Source organism: Stegostoma tigrinum, unplaced genomic scaffold (genome assembly GCF_030684315.1).
Source record: "Stegostoma tigrinum isolate sSteTig4 unplaced genomic scaffold, sSteTig4.hap1 scaffold_115, whole genome shotgun sequence".
In the NCBI taxonomy this organism is placed as follows: domain Eukaryota; kingdom Metazoa; phylum Chordata; class Chondrichthyes; order Orectolobiformes; family Stegostomatidae; genus Stegostoma; species Stegostoma tigrinum.
The window spans coordinates 866,473-892,207 of NW_026728065.1; the positions used below are offsets into that span (position 1 = coordinate 866,473).

Here is a 25,735-nt window from a genome sequence, read left to right on the forward strand (position 1 = left end):
GCCTCCCATTTCACTCAGTCACTGCATCCCATTCCCCACATTCACTGCATCTCCTGTCCCTCAGTCACTGCATCCCACTTAACAGAGACAGTGAGTACTATTCAGCTGAGACAGTGCATCCGTTTCCGTCAATCACCGCACCCTATACCCCACAGTCACCACATTCCATTTCCCTCAGTCACCGCATCCCATTTCACTCAGTCACTTGATCCCATTTCCCTCAATCACTGCATCCCATTGCCCTCAGTCACTGCATCCCATTGCCCTCAGTCACTGCATCCCATTTCACTCAGTAACTGCATCCCATTTCACTCAGCCACTGCGACCCATTTCCCCCAGTCACTGCGTCCCATTTCCCTCAGTCACTGCGTCCCATTTCTCTCAGTCACTACATCCCATTTCCCTCAGCCACTGCATCCCATTTCCCTCAGTCACTGCATCCCATTTCACTCAGTCACTGCATCCCATTACACTCAGTCACTGCATCCCATTTCACTCAGTCACTGCATCCCATTTCACTCAGTCACTGCACCCCATTTCACTCAGTCACTGCACCCCATTTCACTCAGTCACTGCATCCCATTTCACTCAGTCACTGCCTCCCATTTCACTCTGTCACTGCCTCCCATTTCACTCAGCCACTGCCTCCCATTTCACTCAGCCACTGCCTCCCATTTCACTCAGTCACTGCCTCCCATTTCACTCAGTCACTGCCTGCCATTTCACTCAGTCACTGCCTGCCTTTTCACTCAGTCACTGCATCCCATTTCCCTCAGTCACTGCACCCCGTTTCACTTGGTCACTGCGTCCGTTTCACTCGGTCACTGCGTCCCATTTCACTCGGTCAATGCGTCCCATTTCACACAGCCACCGCGTCCCATTTCACTCAGCCACGGCGTCCCATTTCACTCAGCCACGGCATCCCATTTCACTCAGCCACGGCATCCCATTTCACTTCGCCACGGCATCCCATTTCACTCAGCCACGGCATCCCATTTCACTCCGTCCACTGCATCACATTTCACTCAGTCACTGCATCCCATTTCACTCAGTCACTGCATCACTTTTCACTCAGTCACTGCCTCCCATTTCACTCAGTCACTGCATCCCATTTCACTCAGTCACTGCCTCCCATTTCACTCAGTCACTGACTCCCATTTCACTCAGTCACTGCATCCTATTTCACTCAATCACTGCAACCCGTTTCCAAAAGTCACTGCGTCTCCTTTCCTTCAGCCACTGCATCCCATTTCACGCAGTCATTGCATCCCATTTCACTCAGTCACTGCATCCCATTTCACTCAGCGACTGCTTCCCATTTCACTCAGCGACTGCAGCCCATTTCACTCCGTCCACTGCATCACATTTCACTCAGTCACTGCATCACATTTCACTCAGTCACTGCATCACATTTCACTCAGTCACTGCCTCCCATTTCACTCAGTGACTGCATCCCATTTCCCAAAGTCACTGCCTCCCATTTCACTCAGTCACTGCCTCCCATTTCACTCAGTCACTCCATCCCATTTCACTCAGTCACTCCATCCCATTTCATTCAGTCACTGCATCCCATTTCAGGCAGTCACTGCATACCATTTCCCATCGTCACTGCATCTCCTTTCCTCAGTGACTCCATCCCATTTCCCTCAGTCCCTGCATCGCATTTCACTCAGTCACTGCACCCCATTTCACTCAGCCACTGCATCCCATTTCACTCAGTCACTGCATCGCATTTCACTCAATCACTGCATCCTATTTCACTCAATCACTGCAACCCGTTTCCAAAAGTCACTGCGTCTCCTTTCCTTCAGCCACTGCATCCCAATTCCCTCAGTCACTGCATCCCATTTCACTCAGTCACTGCATCCCATTTCACTCAGTCACTGCATCCCATTTCACTCAGCCACTGCTTCCCATTTCACTCAGCCACTGCTTCCCATTTCACTCAGCCACTGCATCCCATTTCACTCAGCGACTGCATCCCATTTCACTCCGTCCACTGCATCACATTTCACTCAGTCACTGCATCCCATTTCACTCAGTCACTGCCTCCCATTTGACTCAGTCACTGCATCCCATTTCACTCAGTCACTGCCTCCCATTTCACTCAGTCACTGACTCCCATTTCACTCAGTCACTGCATCCTATTTCACTCAATCACTGCAACCCGTTTCCAAAAGTCACTGCGTCTCCTTTCCTTCAGCCACTGCATCCCAATTCCCTCAGTCACTGCATCCCATTTCACGCAGTCACTGCATCCCATTTCACTCAGTCACTGCATCCCATTTCACTCAGCGACTGCATCCCATTTCACTCAGCGACTGCAGCCCATTTCACTCCGTCCACTGCATCACATTTCACTCAGTCACTGCATCACATTTCACTCAGTCACTGCATCCCATTTCACTCAGTCACTGCCTCCCATTTCACTCTGTCACTGCATCCCATTTCCCAAAGTCACTGCCTCCCATTTCACTCAGTCACTGCCTCCCATTTCACTCAGTCACTGCCTCCCATTTCACTCAGTCACTGCATCCCATTCCCCACATTCACTGCATCTCCTGTCCCTCAGTCACTGCATCCCACTTAACAGAGACAGTGAGTACTATTCAGCTGAGACAGTGCATCCGTTTCCGTCAATCACCGCACCCTATTCCCCACAGTCACCACATTCCATTTCCCTCAGTCACCGCATCCCATTTCACTCAGTCACTTGATCCCATTTCCCTCAATCACTGCATCCCATTGCCCTCAGTCACTGCATCCCATTGCCCTCAGTCACTGCATCCCATTTCACTCAGTAACTGCATCCCATTTCACTCAGCCACTGCGTCCCATTTCCCCCAGTCACTGCGTCCCATTTCCCTCAGTCACTGCGTCCCATTTCTCTCAGTCACTACATCCCATTTCCCTCAGCCACCGCATCCCATTTCCCTCAGTCACTGCATCCCATTTCACTCAGTCACTGCATCCCATTACACTCAGTCACTGCATCCCATTTCACTCAGTCACTGCACCCCATTTCACTCAGTCACTGCACCCCATTTCACTCAGTCACTGCATCCCATTTCACTCAGTCACTGCATCCCATTTCACTCAGACACTCCATCCCATTTCACTCAGTCACTGCATCCCATTTCACTCAGTCACTGCACCCCATTTCACTCAGTCACTGCATCCCATTTCCCACATTCAGTGCGTCTCCTTTCCCTCTGTCACAGCATCCCATTTCACTCAGTCACTGCATCTCCATTCCCTCAGTCACTGCATCGCATTATCCTCAGTCACTGCATCCCATGTCCCTAAGTCACAGCATCCCACTTCACTTAGTCAGAGCATCCCATTTCACTCAGTCACTGCATACCATTTAACTGAGACAGTGAATCTTATTGAACTGAGACAGTGCATCCCATTACACTCAGACACAGCATTCCATTTCCCACAGTCACTGCATCTCCTTCCCCTCAGTCACTACATCTCCTTCCCCTCAGCCACTGCATCCCATTCCCCTCAGTCACTGCCTCCCATTTCCATCAGCCACTGCATCCCATTCCCCTCAGTCACTGCCTCCCATTTCACTCAGTCACTGCCTCCCATTTCACTCAGTCACTGCCTCCCATTTCACGAAGTCACTGCAACCCATTTCCATCAGCCACTGCATCCCATTACCCTCAGTCACTGAATCACATTTCACACAGACACTGCATCACATTTCACACAGACACTGCATCACATTTCCCTCAGTCACAGCATCCCATTTCACTCAGTGACTGCGTCCCATTTCACTCAGTCAATTCGTCCCATTACACTCAGTCACTGCGTCCCATTACACTCAGTCACTGCGTCCCATTACACTCAGTCACTGCGTCCCATTTCCCTCAGTCACTGCAACCCATTTCCCACAGTCACTGCATCCCATTACCCTCAGTCACAGTATCCCATTTCCATCAGTAACAGCATCCCAATTCACTCAGTGAGTGCATCCCATTTCACTCAGTCACTGCATCCCACTTCACTCAGTCACTCCATTCCATTTCAGGCAGTCACTGCCTTCCACTTCACTCAGTCACTGCATCCCAATTCACTCAGTCACTGCTTCCCATTTCACTCAGTCACTCCCTCCCATTTCAGTCAGTCACTCCCTCCCATTTCAGTCAGTCACTCCCTCCCATTTCAATCAGTCACTCCCTCCCATTTCAGTCAGTCACTGACTCCCATTTCCCTCAGTCACTGCATCCATTTTCCCACATTCACTGCATGTCCTTTCCCTCAGTCACTGCATCCCATTTAACTGAGACAGTGAATCTCATTGAACTGAGACAGTGCATCCCATTACACTCAGACACAGCATTCCATTTCCCACAGTCACTGCATCTCCTTCCCCTCAGTCACTGCATCTCCTGCCCCTCAGTCGCTGCATCTCATTTCCCTCAGTCACTGCCTCCCATTCCCCTCAGTCACTGCCTCCCATTTCACTCAGTCACTGCCTCCCATTTCACGAAGTCACTGCAACCCATTTCCATCAGCCACTGCATCCCATTACCCTCAGTCACAGCATCCCATTTCACTCAATCAATTTGTCCAATTACACTCAGTCAATTCGTCCCATTACACTCAGTCACTGTGTCCCATTTCCCTCAGTCACTGCAACCCATTTCCCACAGTCATTGCATCCCATTTCCCACAGGCACTGCATCACATTACCCTCAGTCACAGTATCCCATTTCCATCAGTCACAGCATCCCATTTCACTCAGTGAGTGCATCCCATTTCACTCAGTCAGTGCATCCCACTTCACACAGTCACTGCCTCCCACTTCACCCAGTCACTGCCACCCATTTCACTCAGTCACTGCCACCCACTTCACTCAGTCACTGCACCTCCTTTTGCCATTAACTGCATCGCATTTCACTCAGTCACTGCATTACATTACCCTCAGTCACCGCATCCCATTTCACTCAGTGACTGCCTCCCATTTCACTCAGTGACTGCCACCCATTTCACTCAGTCACTGCCTTCCACTTCACTCAGTCACTGCCTCCCAATTCACTCAGTCACTGCTTCCCATTTCACTCAGTCACTCCCTCCCATTTCAGTCAGTCACTCCCTCCCATTTCAGTCAGTCACTCCCTCCCATTTCAATCAGTCACTCCCTCCCATTTCAGTCAGTCACTGACTCCCATTTCCCTCAGTCACTGCATCCATTTTCCCACATTCACTGCATGTCCTTTCCCTCAGTCACTGCATCCCATTTAACGAAGACAGTGAACACTATTCAGCTGAGACAGTGCATCCGTTTCCGTTAGTCACCGCACCCTATTCCCCACAGTCACCGCATTCCATTTCCCTCGGTCACTGCTTCCCATTTCACTCACTCACTACATCCCATTTCAGTCAGTCACTGCATCCCATTTCACTCAGTCACTGCATCCCAATTCACTCAGTCACTGCATCCCATTTCACTCAGTCACTGCATCCCATTTCACTCAGTGACTGCATCCCATTTCACTCAGCCACTGCATCACATTTCACTCAGTCACTGCATCCCATTTCACTCAGTCACTGCATCCCATTTCACTCAGTGACTGCATCCCACTTCACTCAGCCACTGCATCACATTTCATTCAGTCACTACATCCCATTTCATTCAGTAACTGCATCCCATTTTACTCAGTCACTGCATCCCATTACCATCCATCACTGCATCCCATTTCCCTCAGTGACTGCATCCCATTTCACTCAGCCACTGCCTCCCATTTCCCTCAGTCACTGCACCCCGTTTCACTCGGTCACTGCGTCCCATTTCACTCAGCCACGGCATCCCATTTCACTCAGCCACAGCATCCCATTTCACTCAGCCATGGCATCCCATTTCACTCAGCCACTGCATCCCATTTCACTGAGCCACTGCATCCCATTTCACTCAGTCACTGCGTCCCATTTCCCTCCGTCATTGCGTCCCATTTCCCACAGTCACTGCATCTCCTTTCCTCAGTCACAGCTTGCCATTTCCCACAGTCACTGAATCACCTTTCCCTCAGTAACTGCATCCCATTCCACTGAGTCACAGCATCCAATTTCCCTCAGTCCCTGCATCCCATTCCATTCAGTCACTGCATCCCATTTCACTCAGTCACTGCATCCCATTTCCCACAGTCACTGCATACCCATTACCCTCAGTCGCAGCATCCCGTTTCCACAGGCACTGCATCTCCTTTCCCTCACTCACTGCATCCCATTTATCTCAGTCACTGCATCCCATTTCACGCTGTCACTGCATCCCATTTCACGCTGTCACTGCATCCCATTTCACGCAGTCACTGCATCACATTCCCCACAGTCAGCGCATCCCGTTTCCCACAGACACGGCATACCATTTCACTCAGCCACTGCATCCCATTTCCCACAGTCACTGCATCTCCTTTCCTCAGTCACATCTTGCCATTTCCCACAGTCACTGAATCACCTTTCCCTCAGTCACTGCACCCCATTTCAGTCAGTCACAGCATCGCATTTCACTCAGTCACTGCATCCCATTTCACTCAGCCACTGCATCCCATTTCACTCAGCCACTACATCCCATTTCCATCAGCCAATGCTTTCCATTTCACTCAGTCACGGCATCGCATTTCACTCAATCACTGCATCCTATTTCACTCAATCACTGCAACCTGTTTCCCTCAGTCACTGCATCCCATTTCCATCAGTCACTGCATCCCATTTCACTCAGTCAGTGCATTCCATTTCAATCAGTCAGTGCATTCCATTTCAATCAGTCACTGCATCCCATTTCCCTCAGTCACTGCATCCCATTAACTTCAGTCGCAGGATGCCATTTCAAACAGACACTGCATCCCAGTTCACAGTCACTGCATCCCATTTCACACAGCCACTGCATCCCATTTCACTCAGTCACTGCAGCTCATTTCACTCAGTCACTGCAGCTCATTTCACTCAGACACTGCACCCCATTTCACTGAGACACTGCATCCCATTACCATCAGTCACTGCACCCCATTTCACTGAGACACTGCATCCCATTACCATCAGTCACTGCATCCCATTACCCTTAGTCACTGCATCCCATTACCATCAGTCACTGCATCCCATTACCCTCAGTCACTGCATCCCATTTCCCTCAGTCACTGCATCCCATTTCGCTCAGTCACTGCATCCCATTTCGCTCAGTCACTGAATCCCAGTTCACTCAGTCACTACATCTCCTTTCCATCAGCCACTGCATCCCATTTCCCTCAGTCACTGCATCCCATTTCCATCGGTCACTGCCCCCATTTCCTTCAATCACTGCATCCCATTCCACTCAGTCACTGCATCCCATCTCACTCAGTCACTGCATCTCCTTTCCCTCAGTCAGTGCATCTCCTTTCTCGCAGTCACTGCATCTCCTTTCCTGCAGTCACTGCATCTCATTACCCTCACTCACTGCATCCCATGACCCTCACTCACTGCATCCCATTACCCTCACTCACTGCATCTCATTACCCTCAGTCACTGCATCCCATTACCAAGAGTCACTGCATCCCATTTCCCACAGTCAGTGAATCTCCTTTCCCTCAGTCACTGCATACCATTTCCCACAGTCACTGCATCTCCTTTTGTCATTCACGGCATCCCATTTCACTCAGTCACTGCATCCCATTTCCATCAGTCACTGCATCCCATTTCCCTCAGTCACTACAACCCATTTCCCGCAGTCACTGCAAACTATTTCACTCAGACACTGCATCCCATTTCCCTCAGTCAGTGCATCCCATTTCCATAAGTCGCTGCATCCCATTTCCACAAGCCACTGCATCCCATTACCCTCAGTCACTGCATCCCAGTTCACACAGTCACTGCATCCAATTTCACTGAGTCACTGCATCCCGTTTCACTGAGTCACTGAATCGCATTTGTTGTTCTCACTTGAATGCAATGGTCATGAATCTCCTCCAATGGCTGGTCATGTATTTCCAATGCAAAATTTTACCAAGTTTTGATTTTCAATTTTGATTACATGTGTTTCGTCTATTCTATAAGATGCTGCAATAAACTCAAATTTGATAAATCATAATTCAACCACCATTACCTACAGAGTTAATTTCATCAAACAGATCCAATTAGAATTGTCACATTCCCAAATCCTGATTCAAGTTTTTCTAATTATGGGCCACGTGGTTAAGAAAAAAGACACTTAGAATCAGAGAGATGTACAGTCGGGAAACAGATCCTTTGGCACAATTTGTCTATGTTGACCAGATATCCTAAATTAATTTAGTCCCATTTGCCAGCATTTGGCCCATATTCCTCTCAACCCGTCTTATTCATATACCCATCCACATGCCTTTTAAACGTACAAGCCTCCACCACTTCCTCTGGCAGCTCATTCCATACATGCACCACTATGAAAAAAATCCGGTCCATTTTAAATCTTCCCTCTCTCATTTTTAACCTATTCCCTCCAGTTTTGGATTCCAGCAACCCGGGGAAAAGATCTTGGCTGTTCGCTCTATCCACGTCCCTCGTAATTGTATAAACTTCTATATGGTCAGCCCTGAACTCCAAAGTTCCAAGAAATAGCTGCCTATTCAAGCCCACGGTATACCTCCAACCTCCGATGCTCGTAACATCCTTGTAGATCTTCTCTGAACCCTTTCAAGTTTACAACATACAACAATACAGCGCAGAACAGGCCCTTCGGCCCTCAATGTTGCGCCGACATCCTTCCTCTCGCAAGGAGACCAAAATCGATTGCAGTATTCCAAAAGCAGCCGAACCAACGTCCTATATCGCTGCGAAGTGATCTCCCAACTCCTATACTCAATGCACTGACCGATAAAGGCGAGCACACCAAATGTCTCCTTCATATCCTTTCTACCGGTGGCTGTACTTTGATGGAACTACGAAACTGCACTCCAGTGTCTCTTTATTAAGCAACTCTCCCCACAACCTTCAGTGTATACGTGCTGCCCTGATTTGCCTTTCCAAAATGTAGCACCTCACATTTATCTAACCTCAACTCAATCTGCCACTCCTCAGTTTATTGGCCCTTGTCAATGTCCCATTGTATTCTGAGGTGACCTTCTTGGCTGGCTACTACACCTTCAATCATTGGGAAACTTACTAACCACACCTTCTATTTTCATATCCAAATCATTGCATCACTTCAACTCCCCCTCCCACTCCCTGGACGACATGTCCATCCTGGGCCTCTTCCAGTGTCACAACCACACCACCCAGAAACTGGAGGAGCAGCAACTCCTATTCCGCCTCGGGAGCTTCCAACTCAATAGCCTTAATATGGACTTTGCCACCCTCAAAATCTCCCCACCCGCCAGCCTCATCCCAAGATGCAATTCTTGTGTCTCAAACGCTAGTTCCTCCCCTCATCCCCGCCTCCATGACCTGTCCGCCTTCTCTCCCACCTATCCACTCCTCCCACCTCACTGACCTACTCCCACCACTGCTTGGAATTATTATTCTTTTCACACTTCATCAGCTCGACGTTATTTCTAAAATCTATTTTCCAATTGTTGGAAAAAGTGAGATAAAGAGAAGTAAAAGAAGTTACATTCTTACCACTCGGGAAATCTCTGAATATTCTTCTGTTGAAAGGCCGCCAAGGAACGATGCAATTCTTGTGTCACAAACGCTGTGAGGGAGACATCTTTTTCGGTTCCACCAACTCCACCCTAAGGAAGACAAACCCACGTAACATATCTAGTGACTTAAAACATACTCTATTGTTGCCCAAGGTGGAGAGCTGGATGAACACAGCAGGTCAAGCAGCATCAGAGAAGCAAGAAAGCTGATGTTTCGGGACGAGACCCTACTTCAGAAAATTGGCGCTAGAGAATCTGAGATAACAAGGTGCAGAGACGGATGATACTGCTTGGCCTGCTGTGTTCATCCAGCTTTACACCTTCTTATCTCAGATTCTCCAGCATCTGCAGTTCCTACTACCTCTATTGTTGCCCTTTCACTTTACTGAACTAATATGAGCCAGTAGTTTTGTTTAGGCTCGTGTAATCTTACGGTTATTGGCCTGTACAAAATCCTGAATTAATTTTGATTGACTGACGGGAGGGGAGATGAATTTTATAGAAATTTTTGTTTTCTACCAATTTGCAGAGGTCATCGTGGGCGATTGAAGGACAGTGTTATTATCCTCCAGGTCTGCGGACTGCATCGTTACCAACTTGCCCATTTGCATATACATACAATATTCATTATGTACCAATGAAACATAATAAACCAATACTGCGTACTAAAAACAACCCTCACATATCAATGGAAATTTAAATATTTATCATAGAGTTTGAAGGATTGAATTCAATGATACAAAGCAAAAACCAGTGAAGATGAGTGCAGTTGGTCAGCACTTTTGCCACTAAGTGGAGGTTGGCAGTTTGAGGCCACCCAGGAACAAGCAAGCTCTAACTCCAAGGGCAGCACGGTGGCTCAGTGGTTAGCACTGCTGACTCACAGCGCCAGGGACCCAGGTTCGATCCCACCGTTGGACGATTTTCTGTGCGGAGTTTGTACATTCTGCCCATGCCTGCATGGGTTCCTGCTGGGTGCTCTGGTTTCCTCCCACAGTCCAAAGATGTGCAGGCTCAGTGTATGGGCCATGCCAAACTTGCCCATTGTGTTTAGGGATGTGTAGATTAGGTGTGTTAGTCATGGGAAATGTACGGTTACTGAGGAAAGGGTCGGGGGATGAGTCAGGGTGAGATGCTCTTTGGAGGGTGGCCGTGGACTTCTTGGGTCAAAAGGGGCTTGTTTCCACACCGTAGGGACTCTATGATATGGAAGTATCTTTTGAAGTGGGCATTCATGGGTATGCTGTAATAGAGACCTTGAAATACTGCACAACAAATATTTGGAACTAGACTGTCAATTCAGACACCATCAAAAAAGGTCATGGAAGTTGTCACCGATATAAAGCAGGACTGATGAAAATCCAGCAGGAAATGGTGTCAAAAGGCACAGTATCTTTTATTCATCTCCAGTTATTTTGTCCAAGGCACTGGATGCTGGCAGGATTGAAACATTTAAGAAATGCTTCACAAATCACATATAAGGACCTGCACATCTTTGAACAATGGGAGGAAACTGCAGCACCTGGCAGAAGCCCCTCGCAGACGCAGAGAGGACGTGTCAATTCAACACAGATAGTTACCCAAGACTGGAATCTCAATTGGCTCCCCAGTGCATGAGCAGCTCTCACCACTGAGCAACTACCTTGCCCAGAAGGAGTTTTATAAGCGCATACATTATTTCCATTAAGACAGATCCAATCCTCTATGTCCAATCAAAATAACATATTGTAGATATCATGACAACAATCATAAATGATTTTGAATAAGTAAATCAAAAAAACTGAAATAGTTTCCAAGCCTAAATACTAGATAAGGTGCAGTTAAGATGAATAGCGCAACAACAAAAAGGCCATATTTTATGTGACCATCGGTAACACTTGAAAACTTGCAACAATTTGTCGCCAGTAGTGCTCTGAAGTGGCTTGATGGTGCACTCCTTCAGACACTGGAATGAAACTCCAAAGATCACAAATTCTCCTTCAATACCGTGTTGTAACAGTGACTGCATCAACCTGTGTTTATGCGTCTGACTGGAAACCCACACAACATGCATAAACAAAAAAATAATCTGAGGTGATAGGAGAAAAAAATGTATGTCTGCAACGTCTTTGAAAAGCAATTATTTGTAGCGGCTGCAAGCCCATAAGGAATCTCGTTTCACAGATTATATTCATTTGCACTGCAGGTCATGCCAGTCAGAATCAGTTTTCGTTTCATGACAGATAACTAAAATGTCCATTACAATGAACTTTGGTTGATCAGAAGATTTTAAGTAAGGACTATGTCTTGTGTGAGCTGACGGCATTAGGGGATGGAGAAGGTACATGCACTGCTGGCATCTTGACACCATTGAATGAGCAAGCGTGGACGCAAAGGTTGTAACAGGTAACAATTGTACAGGCAATATCTTTTGAGCTCCTTCCGAGCAGGCCTGGAATACTCTAAAGCTGTGCTAGACCTTCACTTCCTCCACCTTACGTACGCTGCCTTTTCTTTTTGACAAGAAGCACCTCTGTACCCGTCATCCAAGGCTCCTTAATCTTACCCCTTCTTACCTGTCTCAGAGGAACAATTTATACATCACTCGCAACAACTGCTCCTTGAACAGCCTCCACATGTCTGCTGCTCCCTTTCTGTGGAACAATTGCTCCCAATCTGTACTTCCCAACTCCTGTCTGATAGCATCATAGTTTCCTTGACCCCAGTGAAATATCTTCCCCTGGTAACTGCTCCTTTCCCTTTCCATGGCTATGGTAAATGGGAGGCTCTTGCGGTCACTGTCGCCAAAGTGTTCTCCCACCACGAGATCTGACACCTGTGCTGGCTCATCGCCGAGCACCAAATCCAAAATGGCCTCCCGCCTCGTCGGCCTGTCCACATACTGAGTCAGGAAACCCTCCTGAACACACCTGACAAAAACGGCTCCATCCAAACCATCTGCACTAAGGAGGTTTCAATCTATATTGGGAAAGTTGAAGTCACCCATAACAACAACCCTGATACGTTTGCACTTTTCAACAATCTGCCGGCCAATGAGTTCTTCGATCTCCCAACTGCTATTTGGGGTCTGTAGAAAACCCCCAGTGAAGTGACTGCTGCCTTGCTGTTCCGAACTTCCACCCACACTGACTCAGTCGACAAACCTTCCTGGGCAACCTCAGCCCATACCACCGCAGGAGACGAGTCCTCAAAGGTTCTTTCAGCCGCCGTTATACTGTCCTTGACCAACAAAGCCACACCTCCCCCTCTTTTACCACCTTCCCAGACCTTAATGAAAGATCTAAACCCGAGAACCTGCAACATCCATTCCTGACCCTGCTCTATCCATGCCTCCGAAATGGCCACAACATCGAAGTCCCAGGTACCTATCCAAGCTGCAACCTCACCTACATTATTCCGGATACTCCCGGCATTAAAGTCGTCACACTTCAATCCAGCTTGCTGTCTGCCAGCACACTTCTGTGACAGTGAGGTCCTGACCATGTCCTCCCTATGCTCATCCTCCTGTGTACTAGGGCTACACCTCAGTTTCCCATCCCCATTCTGAGCTCGTTTAAATCCAACCGAATGGCACTAGCCAATTTCCCACCCAGGATATTTGTGCCCCTCTGGTTCAAGTGGAGACCGTCCTGTTTGTACAGGTCCCACCTTCCCCCAGAACGAGCCCCAATTGTCCATGTGCCTGAAGCCCTCCCACCTGCACCATCCCTGCAGCCACGTCTTCAGCTGAAATCTCTCCCTGTTCTTTGCCTCGCTATCACGTGGTACGGGTGACAAACCAGAGATGACCACTCTGTTTGTTCTCGCTCTCGGCTTCCACCCGAGCTCCCTCAAATCCTGCCTGACATCCCTATCCCTCTTTCTACACATGCCGTTGGTGCCTATCTGGATCACGACTTGGGGCTGGTCACCCTCTCCCCTCAGGACCCGAAAGAGACGATCCGAGACATCACAGACCCTGGCACCTGGTAGGCAACACACCAATCGTGGGTCTCTTTCGTTCCCGGCAAATCTTCTATCAGTCCCTCTAACTATTGAGTCCCCAATGACTATCACTCTCTTCCTATCCCCGCTTCCCTTCTGTGCAAGAGGGACAGACTCTGTGCCAGAGACCTGCACCCTACTGCGTACCCCTGCTAAGTCGTCCCCCGGAATAGTATCCAAAATGGTATCGTTGTTTTTCAGGGGAGCTACCGCAGGGGATTTCAGGGGAACGATCACAGGGGAAGGTTAGTCAAGCTACACCGGCTAAACGTGCATTTTTGGCTGAAGAAACATGTGTTTCAATGTGAGCTAATGGAAGAAGCCATGGAGTCAAAGCTAAACATTTCGACAATAAGACAACCATTCTTAAAAGCAGCAGACAGCGTGAAAAAGAAATGAGCTGCTTTAACATCCACTTAAAATTTATGTGGAATATCAGATGGAATTTTCTTATTGACTCCATTGTGCAATCATGTCGAGCTAAAAATGTCAACTGCATTAATTAATACTAACCAGAAACGGACTTTGTAGTAAATGGTTTGACGATTTTCTGTATCTGGAACATCCCTTTTCCTTCTCGAACGAAGATCGTACCAACCTGTGGTACCAAACTGTGAGTCAAACGGATGGGACACATAATCTTTAAATTCCTCATCAAAACAGTCTAATCGTATGGTTCTGTGCAATAAAAGAGAAAGAATAAACATGTTTCCCACAATTTTGCTGATGTTTACGAACAGAATGCTCAAATTCAAAAAGTTTGGGCTGGCATGTCTGCTTCCTCCAGCCTGTTTAAACTGTTCCATTCAATGTGAAATTTGTGATAAGTTTTAGCACACAGGTCTATGTGATCTGCGCCACCACCTTCTATTAGTCATACATGCTTTCCCCCTCTTCCTGTAATACATTCCTTGAAGTGTTCAATGAGATTTTGATTTTAAATCTTATCGTCATATTCTTTTGATTCTCAAGCATCAATGAATCTGATGTTGCCGCCATTCCATGCAGTGCACAGCACGTCAAACAGGAGTCTTACTCTTGCCATGAGCACTGAGGTGGTGTGGGGTCACAACTGTCTCATAGTTCAGAATGAAATTCTACGTATAGGGCTATGAAGAATCATGCAGTTAATTTTATTTGACACGCTATTTCTTTTCTTCACAAATATGCTGGATTTAAAGTGATCTTCACCCTCATTTAAAATGAATTCAATATCCAACCATCTGTAAAACTAGCATATCCAAATTTTAATTTGAGTTCAGTGTTACACAAATATATGACTTTTTTAAAAATTATGTTTGAGTCAACATTAACATTTCATTCCCTGACAGCGGGTGAACTTACTTTTAAACTCCAATTTTCCTTCGGTATTAATGGAGAGGTGAGCCTTTTTGCACCGAAAGGCTGCACCAGTTTATGCTAAAACTTACGGAACTGTAAGTTTCACAAATATGTTCCTCTTAAACACTAATTCCTATTGAAGCAGTATGAAGCTAAATTCATTCAACTGGACAGCAAAAACGGTCAAGATTTTAAAAGCAAGCAACTATTTTGAAGTCACTCTTCGAACTAAATTCCATCTTGGTGTGTGAGAGTCCATAGGTTCCTCACTCTCAACGAACCATTCAACTGTCATGCAATTACTGAAACACACAGACAAAAAACATCAATGTTAACAGACACTAAGATTTTGAGAGTGATTTGGAATTCGTACTCAATACCCGCTGGGGAAAATCTGTTCCAATCTGGAGAGTACTCACTTATTACCATCCCACCTACCTTCCCCAGCACCTCCTCCCCCACCACACTAGTTGTTTCTGAGCTCCCTTCCACCCTCCATTTCTCAGGAAGGGTCCTGACCCAAAACCCCAACTTTCTTGAGCCTCTGATGCTGCCTGCCCTGCTGTGTTCCTCCAGCTCCACAATGTGTTATCTCAGACACCAACATTGGCAGGTCTTACCATCTGGATAACTCATTCTCACCATGCAACAAGTGTTTTATAGTCATTTTCTGATCAGATTACGCATGTACATGTATATACATAAATATACATATCACACTTTTATGCCTGAACCACTAACCTAGAGGATATTTTAAAAGAGTCTCTTCATATCTGCATGAAAGAGAAATCATCAAGGTCATAACTTTCATTTTAGGAATAACTCGAACATTCAAAGTACTCACAGTCAGTGTCCCATTTCCTTGACCAGTCAATTTGATGTGAATCTTTCTTCCAAGTGGAAACTATAACAGCAATTATATTTGAGAGTCAAACACTTCATTGCATCACCAATATTTCCTTGTGTGTTTGAAGCATAAGATAATGAAATAATCATGGACAGATTGGCCAACAGTGTAATTTAATGTGTGTTATGGCAACTCAAAATCACAACCATTGAAGTGATCTTTAAAAAGCTGCTGTCATACACCAGAGCACTTTTTGAGATGCAGTGATGAACATACTTCCTGAGATGCAAATAATATATGCCAAATTAAATCCAAAGAATACCTTTACAATTAAAAAGAAGCTAAAAATCTCTTTACATTGCGAAGCTTGTCAGATTGCTATTAGTCAATGGAAATCGTTCAGAACAATTATTTATTCCCAGATGAAAAGGAAGTGTATACATTTCATGACAACAAAATGTGAGGCTGGATGAACACAGCAGGCCAAGCAGCATCTCAGGAGCACTTTTGTGCTCCTGAGATGCTGCTTGGCCTGCTGTGTTCATCCAGCCTCACATTTTGTGGTCTTGGATTCTCCAGCATCTGCAGTTCCCATTATCTCAGATACATTTCATTTTCACATCTTATCCAAGAGAGAGAAAAAAAACACCTTCATGAATGCATTGTCAAACAAGAAGGCTCACAAAAAAAGTCATTTGGCCCATTGAATATTCCTCCATCATTCGGTGAGATCATGGTTGATCTCATTACATTTATCATGACACAGCATTTCCACCAAACCCTCCAAATAGCTAATACATTCCGATCCAAGTAACATCCTGGTAAATCTCTGTTTCTGTGCCATGCCTTGTCTTTCTAAATATTTTTTCAGTCATCTACAAATTTAGCCACAGCACATGCACCTCTTTCCTCCAAGTCATTCATAAACAAGCACAAGAGCGACCTCATTTCTTACTGACAAGCCAACCCTGGCATCTCTGTCCATTTGTATTGGAGATAATGGGAACTGCAGATGCTTCAGAATCCAAGATAACAAAGTGTGGAGCTGGATGAACACAGCAGGCCAAGCAGCATCTCAGGAGCACAAAAGCTGACGTTTCAGGCCGAGACCCTTTTCTCATGATCATTGTTTCTTGATTTAAAAATTAACCTGGCCGTTACAGCCTAGCATATGATTAATGGCATTACCTCTAAAATCTTCTTGGCTAAAGTGTTCAATAAATTGCTACAACCTGAAAGAAGTAATTCTTCCCTGAATTCATGGGCAACCAATTTGAAAATGTGGCCTCTGGTCGTAAAATCTTTCACAAATGAGAGTAATCTCTACGGATATACACTATCAAGCCTCTTAAGAATCTTACATGTTGAAAAAATAAGATTTTTTTCAATCTTATAAACGCCAATGAATGTAGTCCCTGCCTGCCCAACTTTCATAAGCATAGCAATCCCCTCTGCCATTTCTCAAATCAACCCAGTCAACATGAGGTGTTCGGCCTCCGCAGCATTCGCTCTGTGGCCGTACATGACTTGTAAGTTACCATCCTGCTGCTACGTCTCTACTTCTATTTACGATGCAGTCCTCTGTCCATCCGAACGTACTACCCTTGAACACATGGGCTCTTTTCTTTTGAGACACCTTATGAGCTGCACCTTATCAAATGCTTTTTTGAAATCTCAATGTACGACATCAACTGGTGGTCCTTCATCAGTAATGTTTGTTTCCTTCTCAAAGCACTGTAGCAAGTTTGTCAAGTATTATTTCCCCTTTATAAAAGGATGTTAACTCTGTAGGATGTTATAGCACACTAAGTACCCTGTTATTTCATCTTTCATTGCAGGCATGAACATCTACCCAGGTTGACCTAAATTGGCAATACATGCTTACTACTTTGTCCAAGTATCTTTGTAATAATGGTGTTCTGTTCACAATCTTTCAATCCTCTGAGAATTTTCCACAATCTAAGGATTCTTGGAAGATTATCATCAGTGCCTCCATTGTATCTGTAGCTGCGCTGTTCAACATGAGAGGATACATATCCCCTTGGATATTTTCTCTACTGATTGGAGTCATATTTGGAATTCTGTGCAGTGACATTCACTTTTAACAGTTTGCTAAATACTACCAGGAACAGAAATTGTGATTCAGCTGCAACTAAACTAAAGCTTTCAGCACAGAAGGAAGTCTTTCAATTCATTATGAACCTAATAACTCCTGAAAAGGGCAATACAATTTGCCTCAGTCCATAAATGTTCTTCCTCCAACATCCTGAGATGCATCATCTGTATTTCAACAAATTTACCACAGATTCTGTTTCAATCATCCTTTCAGCAATACGCATGACAACAATTCGGCATTCTTAGTCCCCCTGTAGCCTCCGTTGCACACGTGCATTCTTAGATGATTATTTCTTTGTGTGCCTGCTTTTTTGCTCGAATGGATAAAGGTAAATTTCTGTTCTTTTGTCATCAGAGCTATTGCCTCCTCATTCTCATCCTCCTTGTTTTATCCTGTGCTGGAATATTTAATTTGTTGACTTATCTGAAATATGTTGTTGAATGGATCGGGTTTTGTAACATTGCATTCCCCATAGACCATCTACCGATGCTGTTGCTTGTTCTAACAGTTATTATCTTGCAGAGAGGAAAATGCAGTTTGAAAGCAATGGAACATTATCGATGAAGAAGTTGATGCATAAATTGCTGCGATCTTCCAAACTACAAACTCACCTTCAATTCTTTCTTGGTCAGAGCATTATGTCGGCGCAAATGAATCGTGTTCTCAAAGGGACTTCCAAAACCATGGAATTGAATTTGCATGTTGATTTCTTCTTCCCTCTTCAGAAATGCAAAGTAGTATCGTGATGAAGCTTCCAAGGCGATGATTGTGTCCTTCAATGAACGGAAAAGTGACTTTTAGCTTCATGGAAATATTTCACTACTTCTATAGACATGAAAGGCAAACATTCTCCCTGCATATGACCCAGTCTCATTTTATCGTATCTTTCTGATTTTACATGCCACGGGATAATCATCGCAGTGTAACAGAAATGTTGATCATGGAAATTTATCACTGTTTTCATAAATAATGGCAAATTTTCAACATCTTGCAATTGTATGAAGGCTCAGTCTCATCACACCTCACCTGCTGCACAAAGACATTCTTACACTGCTTTCAATGTTAGGGCTCAAACAAAACACAATCATGACACAAATGCATCAACACACCACTTTCAACAGGATCTGATATCCTTGCCAGGCACTGGAGGGGTTGCGGAGACTGGTGAGTGGATAAAGTCGTTCCTCTGTTCAAGCAGGAAAACAGGGACTTTCCAGGAAACTCCAGACTGGTGAGTGTCTCATGTCTCAAAGGTATGGGCTAATAAGGGACAGCCAGCATGGCATTATGCGGGGCAGGTTATGTCTTACCAAGTCAGTTGAAGTTTTCAAGGAGGTGACAAGGGTGATCAATTCGGGTAGAACAGTTGATAGCATATACATGGATTTTACGAACGTTTTCAACAAGGTCCCTCATGGTATGCTCATCCAGAAGATTAAGATCCATGAGATCCATGGTGACTTGGCCTGCCCATATAAGGCAGACGGTCGCGGTGGAAGGCTAACAAAGATCACACAGTATAGGGCTGGAGGAACACAGCAGGCCAGGCAGCATCAACAATGTCAGCTTTCCTGTTCCTCTGATGCTGCCTGACCTGCTGCGTTCCTCCAGCTCCACACTTGGTTAACTCTGATTCCAGCATCTACAGTTCTTGCCGTCTCAGTGGTGGAAAGCTGTTTTTCTGGCTGCAGCTCAGTGACGAGTGGTGTTCCGCATCGATGTGACTTCTGCTGTTTGTGATATATGTAAATGACTTGGTGGCAAATGTAGATTGGGGATTACTAAGTTTGCAGATGATATAAGGACCAGTGGACTTGTGGACAGCATGGAAGGTTGTCAAAGGACACAGCAAGATACAGACCAATTGCAAACACGAGCGGAGAAATGGCCGATGGAATTTAATCTGGGCAGGCATGAGGTGTTACATTTTAGGAGACCAAGTGTTAAGGAAAGGGATACACAGTTAATGGCAGAACCCCAAACAGCAGTGATGTCCAGAGGGATCTTGGGGTCCTAGACCATAACTCCCTGACAGTAGCCACACAAGTAGATAGGGTGGTCAAGAAGGTATATCGCATGCTTGCCTTTATTCATAGGGGAACTCAGTGCAAGAGTCAGGATGTCACATTGCAGCTTTACAAGACTTTGTTGAGACCACACAAAGTATTGCATCCAATTCTGGCCGCCACATTACACTTAGGATGTGCAGGCTTTGGACAGGGTGCAGAAGAGATTTACCAGCATGCTGACTGGAATAGAGGGTATGAACGAGACGGAGGAGCTGGAAAAACTCTTCGTTTTCTCTGGGGCAGTAGAAGCTGAGGGCAGGCTTGATAGAAGTCTATAAAATTAGGAGATATTTCAATACAGCTAACGGTCAGAAAACTTCTCCCCCGGAGTTGAAGTGTCCACTATTAGGGGGCATGCATTTACGCTGAGAGGGGGGAAGTTCAAAAGAGATGTGAGGGGCAAATATTTCACACTGAGCATGTTAAAAGTGTGGAATACATTGCCCGGGGTGGTAGTGGATGCAGATACGATGAAAGCATTTAAAAGGGACTTTTAGTTCCGTGCACGAATATGCAAGGAATGGAGGACTATGGATCAAGGACAGGCAGAAGGGATTTTTTCATTTGTTGTCATGTTTGGCCCAACATGGTGGGCCGAAGGGCACATTCCTGTTGCCGTCGTGTTCCAAGTTTTATGCTCACTTGTATCATGATTACAAAAAGTAGGATTGGGAATAATTTTTGAGAAGCGTTTGAGAACATTATTTCATGTTAGGACAAACGGGATAAGGATGAGGTGACACAGCACAATCAGATCTTGGAGCCCATGATGAATCATAGGGACCTCACAAGCACCAATGATCAGAGGGATCTCAGGATCTTGATGTGTATGCCTGTTGATCCCACAATGTAATGGACCAGGTCGTTGAAGTGGTTTGGAAGGCAGATTGGATACTTGTCTTTATTAGACTTAATATTAAGTGACAGAGTTTCAGAATAGGCAGGGTACGTACAACACTGTTGGGCCGAACCAACATTAAGTCAACGATGAGAAAATACAGTGAGAATTGGACAACGATCAGGCTTGGCCTGAGAAAGGATAAGTTACATTTGCACCATACAAGTGCTGAGCAGCAATCAGCTCCAACAAGAGAGAATATGGCCATATCAAAAAAAATCCATGTCCTTACCCTCACATCATCGTTACATTTATTTTTTTTAAAATGTGCAAGTGCAATCCAAGCCATGCAAGGCTACGGGCCAGGTGTTGGAAATGAGGTCAGAACAATTCAGTGCTTGTCCTTGACTGTCACAGAATCTGTCAGCTTAAGAATGCATTTCTCCTGTATTGTAGACTACTGAGGTGCTTGGCTATCCACTAAACCAAGGTTAACACTGATCTAAAACTAAACTGGGTCAGTTATATAATCAGCAGTAGCCAGGTCCATAGTGCAAACCACCCTGCTGTGGGACAGAGTAAGGCAAATCCAAGTGAGCGAGTGTGGTTGGAGACTCATTCGTTGGGGGCATAGATTCTGTTGCCACATTTGAGACACCAGGGCTGCGTGTTGCTTCCCTGGTGCAAGGTCAAGGACATCTCTGAGTGGTTGCAACAAATTCTAAAAGGGGAGGGTGAGCAGCCAGAGGCCACGGTGCACGTTGGTACCAATGACATCGGCAGAAAGAGGAATGACATTCTGCGGACTATGTGCAAGGAGTTAGCAAAGAGGCTGAAAGGCAGGACCGAGAGGGTAATAATTTATGGGTTGCCATGAGTGCCACATCTTAGTGAGCTAAGTCATAGAAAGATAGGTGAGATGAATGCATGGTTAAGGAGCTGGCACAGGGGGCAGGGTTTCTGGTTCATGGATAATTGGGACCGTTTCTGAGCAAGGGGTGACCTGTCTAAGAGGAATGGGAGGCAAGACGCTGTCAGCGGGTCAGGACAGAGGGGACAAGTCGTTGTGAGCGGGTTACGACGGAGGGAACAAGTGCCTGTGAGCAGGTCAGGAAGGAGGGGCAAGTCACAGTGAGCGGGTCAGGGCTGCAGGGGCAAATCCCTGTCAGCGGGACAGGGCTGCGGGGGTCAGTCCCTGTCAGCGGGACAGGGCTGCGGGGGCCAGTCCCACTGAGCGCGACAGGACTGCAGGGGGCAATTCGCTGTGAGCGGGTCAGGGATCGGGGGCCAGTCCCTGTGAGCGGGTAAGGGCTGCGGGGGCCAGACCCTGTGAGCGGGTCAGGGCTGCGGGGGCCAGTCCCTGTGAGCGAGTCAGGGCCGCAGGGGTCAGTCCCTGTGAGCGGGACAGCACTGCGGGGCCCAGTCCCTTTGAGCGGGACAGGGCTGTGGGGGGCAGTACGCAGTGAGCGGGACAGGACTGCGGGGGGCAAGTCGCTGTGAGCGGGTTAGGACTGCGGGGGGCAAGTCGCTGTGAGCGGGTCAGGGCGACGGGGGCCAGTCCCTGTGAGCGGGAAAGGGCTGCGGGGCCCAGTCCGCTGTGAGCGGGACATGGCTGCGGGGGGCAGTACGCGGTGAGCAGGACACGGCTGCGGGGACCAGTCCCTGTGAGCGGGTCAGGGCTGCAGAGGCCAGTCCCTGTGGGCGGGTCAGTGCAGCGGGGGCCAGTCCCGATGAGCGGGACAGGGCTGCAGGGCCCAGTCCCAGTGAGCGGGAAAGGTTTGCGGGGTGCAGTAGGCGGTGAGCGGGACTGGACTGCGGGGGGCAAGTCGATGCGAGCGGGTCTGGGCTGCGGGGGCATGTCCCTGTGAGCGGGACACGGCTGCGGGGACCAGTCCCTCTCAACGGGTCAGGGCTGCGGGGTCCAGTCCCTGTGAGCGGGACACGGCTGCGGGGTTCAGTCCCTGTGAGCGGGTCAGTGCTGCGGGGGCCAGTCCCTGTGAGCGGGTCAGGGCTACGGGGGCCTGTCCCTGTGAGCGGGACATGGCTGCGGGGGGCAGTACGCGGTGAGCAGGACACGGCTGCGGGGGGCAGTACGCTGTGAGCGGGACACGGCTGCGGCGGGCAGTACGCTGTGAGCAGGACACGGCTGCGGGGGGAAGTACGCTGTGAGCGGGACAGGGCTTCGGGGCCCAGTCTCAGTGAGCGGGAAAGGTTTGCGGGGTGCAGTAGGCGGTGAGCGGGACTGGACTGCCGGGGGCAAGTCGCTGTGAGCAGGAGAGGACTGCGGGGGGCATGTCGATGCGAGCGGGTCTGGGCTGCGGGGGCATGTCCCTGTGAGCGGGACACGGCTGCGGGGGCCAGTCCCTCTCAACGGGTCAGGGCTGCGGGGTCCAGTCCCTGTGAGCGGGACACGGCTGCGGGGTTCAGTCCCTGTGAGCGGGTCAGTGCTGCGGGGGCCAGTCCCTGTGAGCGGGTCAGGGCTACGGGGGCCTGTCCCTGTGAGCGGGACATGGCTGTGGGGGGCAGTACGCGGTGAGCAGGACACGGCTGCGGGGGGCAGTACGCTGTGAGCGGGACACGGCTGCGGGGGGCAGTACGCTGTGAGCAGGACACGGCTGCGGGGAGAAGTACGCTGTGAGCGGGACAGGGCTTCGGGGCCCAGTCCCTGTGAGCGGGACAGGGCTGCGGGGCCCATCCGCTGTGAGCGGGACACGGCTGCGGGGGGCAGCACGCTGTGAGCGGGACACGGCTGCGGGGGGCAGTATGCTGTGAGCGGGTCAGGGCCGCGGGGGCCAGTCACTGTGAGTGGGTCAGGGCTGCGGGGGCCAGTCCCTGTGAGCAAGTCAGGGCCGCGGGGGCCAGTCCCTGTGAGCGGGACAGGGCTGCGGGGGCCAGTCCCTGTGAGCGGGTCAGGGCTGCGGGGGCCAGTCCCTGTGAGCGGGTCAGGGCTGCGGGGGCCAGTCCCTGTGAGCGGGTCAGGGCTGCGGGGGCCAGTCCCTGTGAGCGGGTCAGGGCTGCGGGGGCCAGTCCCTGTGAGCGGGTCAGGGCTGCGGGGGCCAGTCCCTGTGAGCGGGTCAGGGCTGCGGGGGCCAGTCCCTGTGAGCAGGTCAGGGCTGCAAGGGCCAGTCTGTGAGCGGGTCAGGGCTGCGGGGGCCAGTCCCTGTGAGCGGGTCAGGGCTGCGGGGAGAAGTCACTTCGGGCGGATCAGGACTGCTGGTAGAAGTCACTGTGAGCGGGACAGGACTGCCGGGGGGAAGTCACTGTGACCGTCTCAGGAATGCAGGGGCAAGTTGATCCAGTGAATTCAAATATGAAATTACACGAAAGACAGCAATGAATTTAAAGCATCAAGAGGAAAGGGATTTGGAATCGAGCATTAGTTCGTGGGGATGGAGCAGCGCTTGGAATATTGCCTTCAGTTCTGGTTGCTTCATTACAGGGAGGATGTGGAAGCTTTAGTGAGGGTGTAGAAGAGAGTTAGCAGGATGCTGCATGGAATGGATGGCAGGTCTTAGGAGAAAGGGTTCGGGGGCGAGGACTTTTTTCATTGGAGCAAAGAAGAATGAGAGGTGACTTGATTGAGGTACACAAGATGATGAGAGGCATAGCTGGAGTGGATAGTCAGAGATTTTTTCCCAGAGCAGAAATGACTATTACGAGGGGGAGAAATTTTAAGGTGACTGGAGGAAGGAGGAGGGGAGATGTCAGAGCTAAGTTCTTTACACAGAGAGTGGCGGGTGTGTGGAATGCACTGCTGGCAGTGGTAATGGAGTCAGATACATTTAGAGACTTTTAAGCGACTCTTGGATAGGCACATGAAGGACAGTAAAATGAAGGGTATGCAGGGTAGCTTGATCTTAGTGGGATAATAGGTCGGCACAACATCGTGGGCCGAAGGGCCTGTACTGTTCTTTGTTCTCTGTTCAGCCAAAGGTTCTTTTCTTTTGAGGAGCGGGGAATTGATTGTCGTTTTTAAAGACAGAACTGGAGGACAGAGAAAGATATCAAGGAAGGTTGCACGTTAGTGACAGTATCAACAACTCCTGAGCAGATGCACTCTCTGAGTAACTACACTGTTTTGAAGGCGAGAGGACCAATGATATCATTAAGCCCCCCTTGTTTTTGTATTGTGTATGTCTGACATATGCGCAAATGGACAACCTCACTCTCCTGCTAAGCTGCAGAATGAATAATGCTGCAATATTTGTCAACTCCCAAATGGGCATTGATACATTAGTAAATCTCACATCAATAAACTTACATCTCAAGGTTCTCACCTTCTAGGACTGTTTGTACTGGGAAATAACCCAAACGAGGATGCTTGGCCAAGTATTTCTTTGATCTGAACTTATTTTTCAGCACCTTGGTGAAATCACGCACATCTTCACCTGATGTTGTCTAAAAACGTAAAATAAATCAAATTTAGTTCAGAATTAACAATGAACCAATCGACTCAACTCACTCGATAATCCATGCTCTCCCTGCTAAATGTCTTTGAAGATGTAAAATTGAAGAGTCTGCAACTCTGAGGGATAAAGTCGGCTATCTTTCTGTAAGATTATGATAAAGTTAGATATGTCTGAATGTGAGTTTCAGACTATTAAGCTTCAGTTTCATAGAGTCAGACAGCATGAAAACAGATCCTTTGGTCCAACCAGTCTATGCTGATCACAATCCCAAACTGAACTAGTTCCACCTGCCTGTGCTTGGCCCATATCTCTCCAAACATTTCTGTCATCTTTCTATCTTCTGGCTACAACATCACCTGAGAAGAATTCTCCATCTTGTGGCCAAATACTAGAACTATACAATTAAGTCATTTCAAATGATACACAGATCCAGGATTCACATTAGTGGCCTTTCTGGTTGAACTGCTAATTATTTTAACAATAGTGCATTTTTTTGTCCAATTTTGCCATATAATCCAGTGATCCAAAA

General features: G+C 47.7%; 1 protein-coding gene across 2 annotated transcripts in view; it reads right to left on the reverse strand.

Annotated features, from left to right (window-relative positions):
* Positions 1-18,536: 18,536 nt before the first annotated feature.
* The window catches only part of LOC132207630 (utrophin-like), a 123,349-nt gene continuing 116,150 nt past the window's right edge, over positions 18,537-25,735 (reverse strand). For both annotated transcript variants that reach the window (XM_059643573.1, XM_059643574.1), the window contains 2 exons: positions 25,075-25,195; positions 18,537-18,663 (listed from right to left, as the gene is read on the reverse strand). In XM_059643573.1, the coding sequence (XP_059499556.1) occupies positions 18,554-18,663; positions 25,075-25,195 (231 nt within the window). In that variant the 3' untranslated portion in view covers positions 18,537-18,553. The remainder of the gene's footprint in view (positions 18,664-25,074; positions 25,196-25,735) is intronic.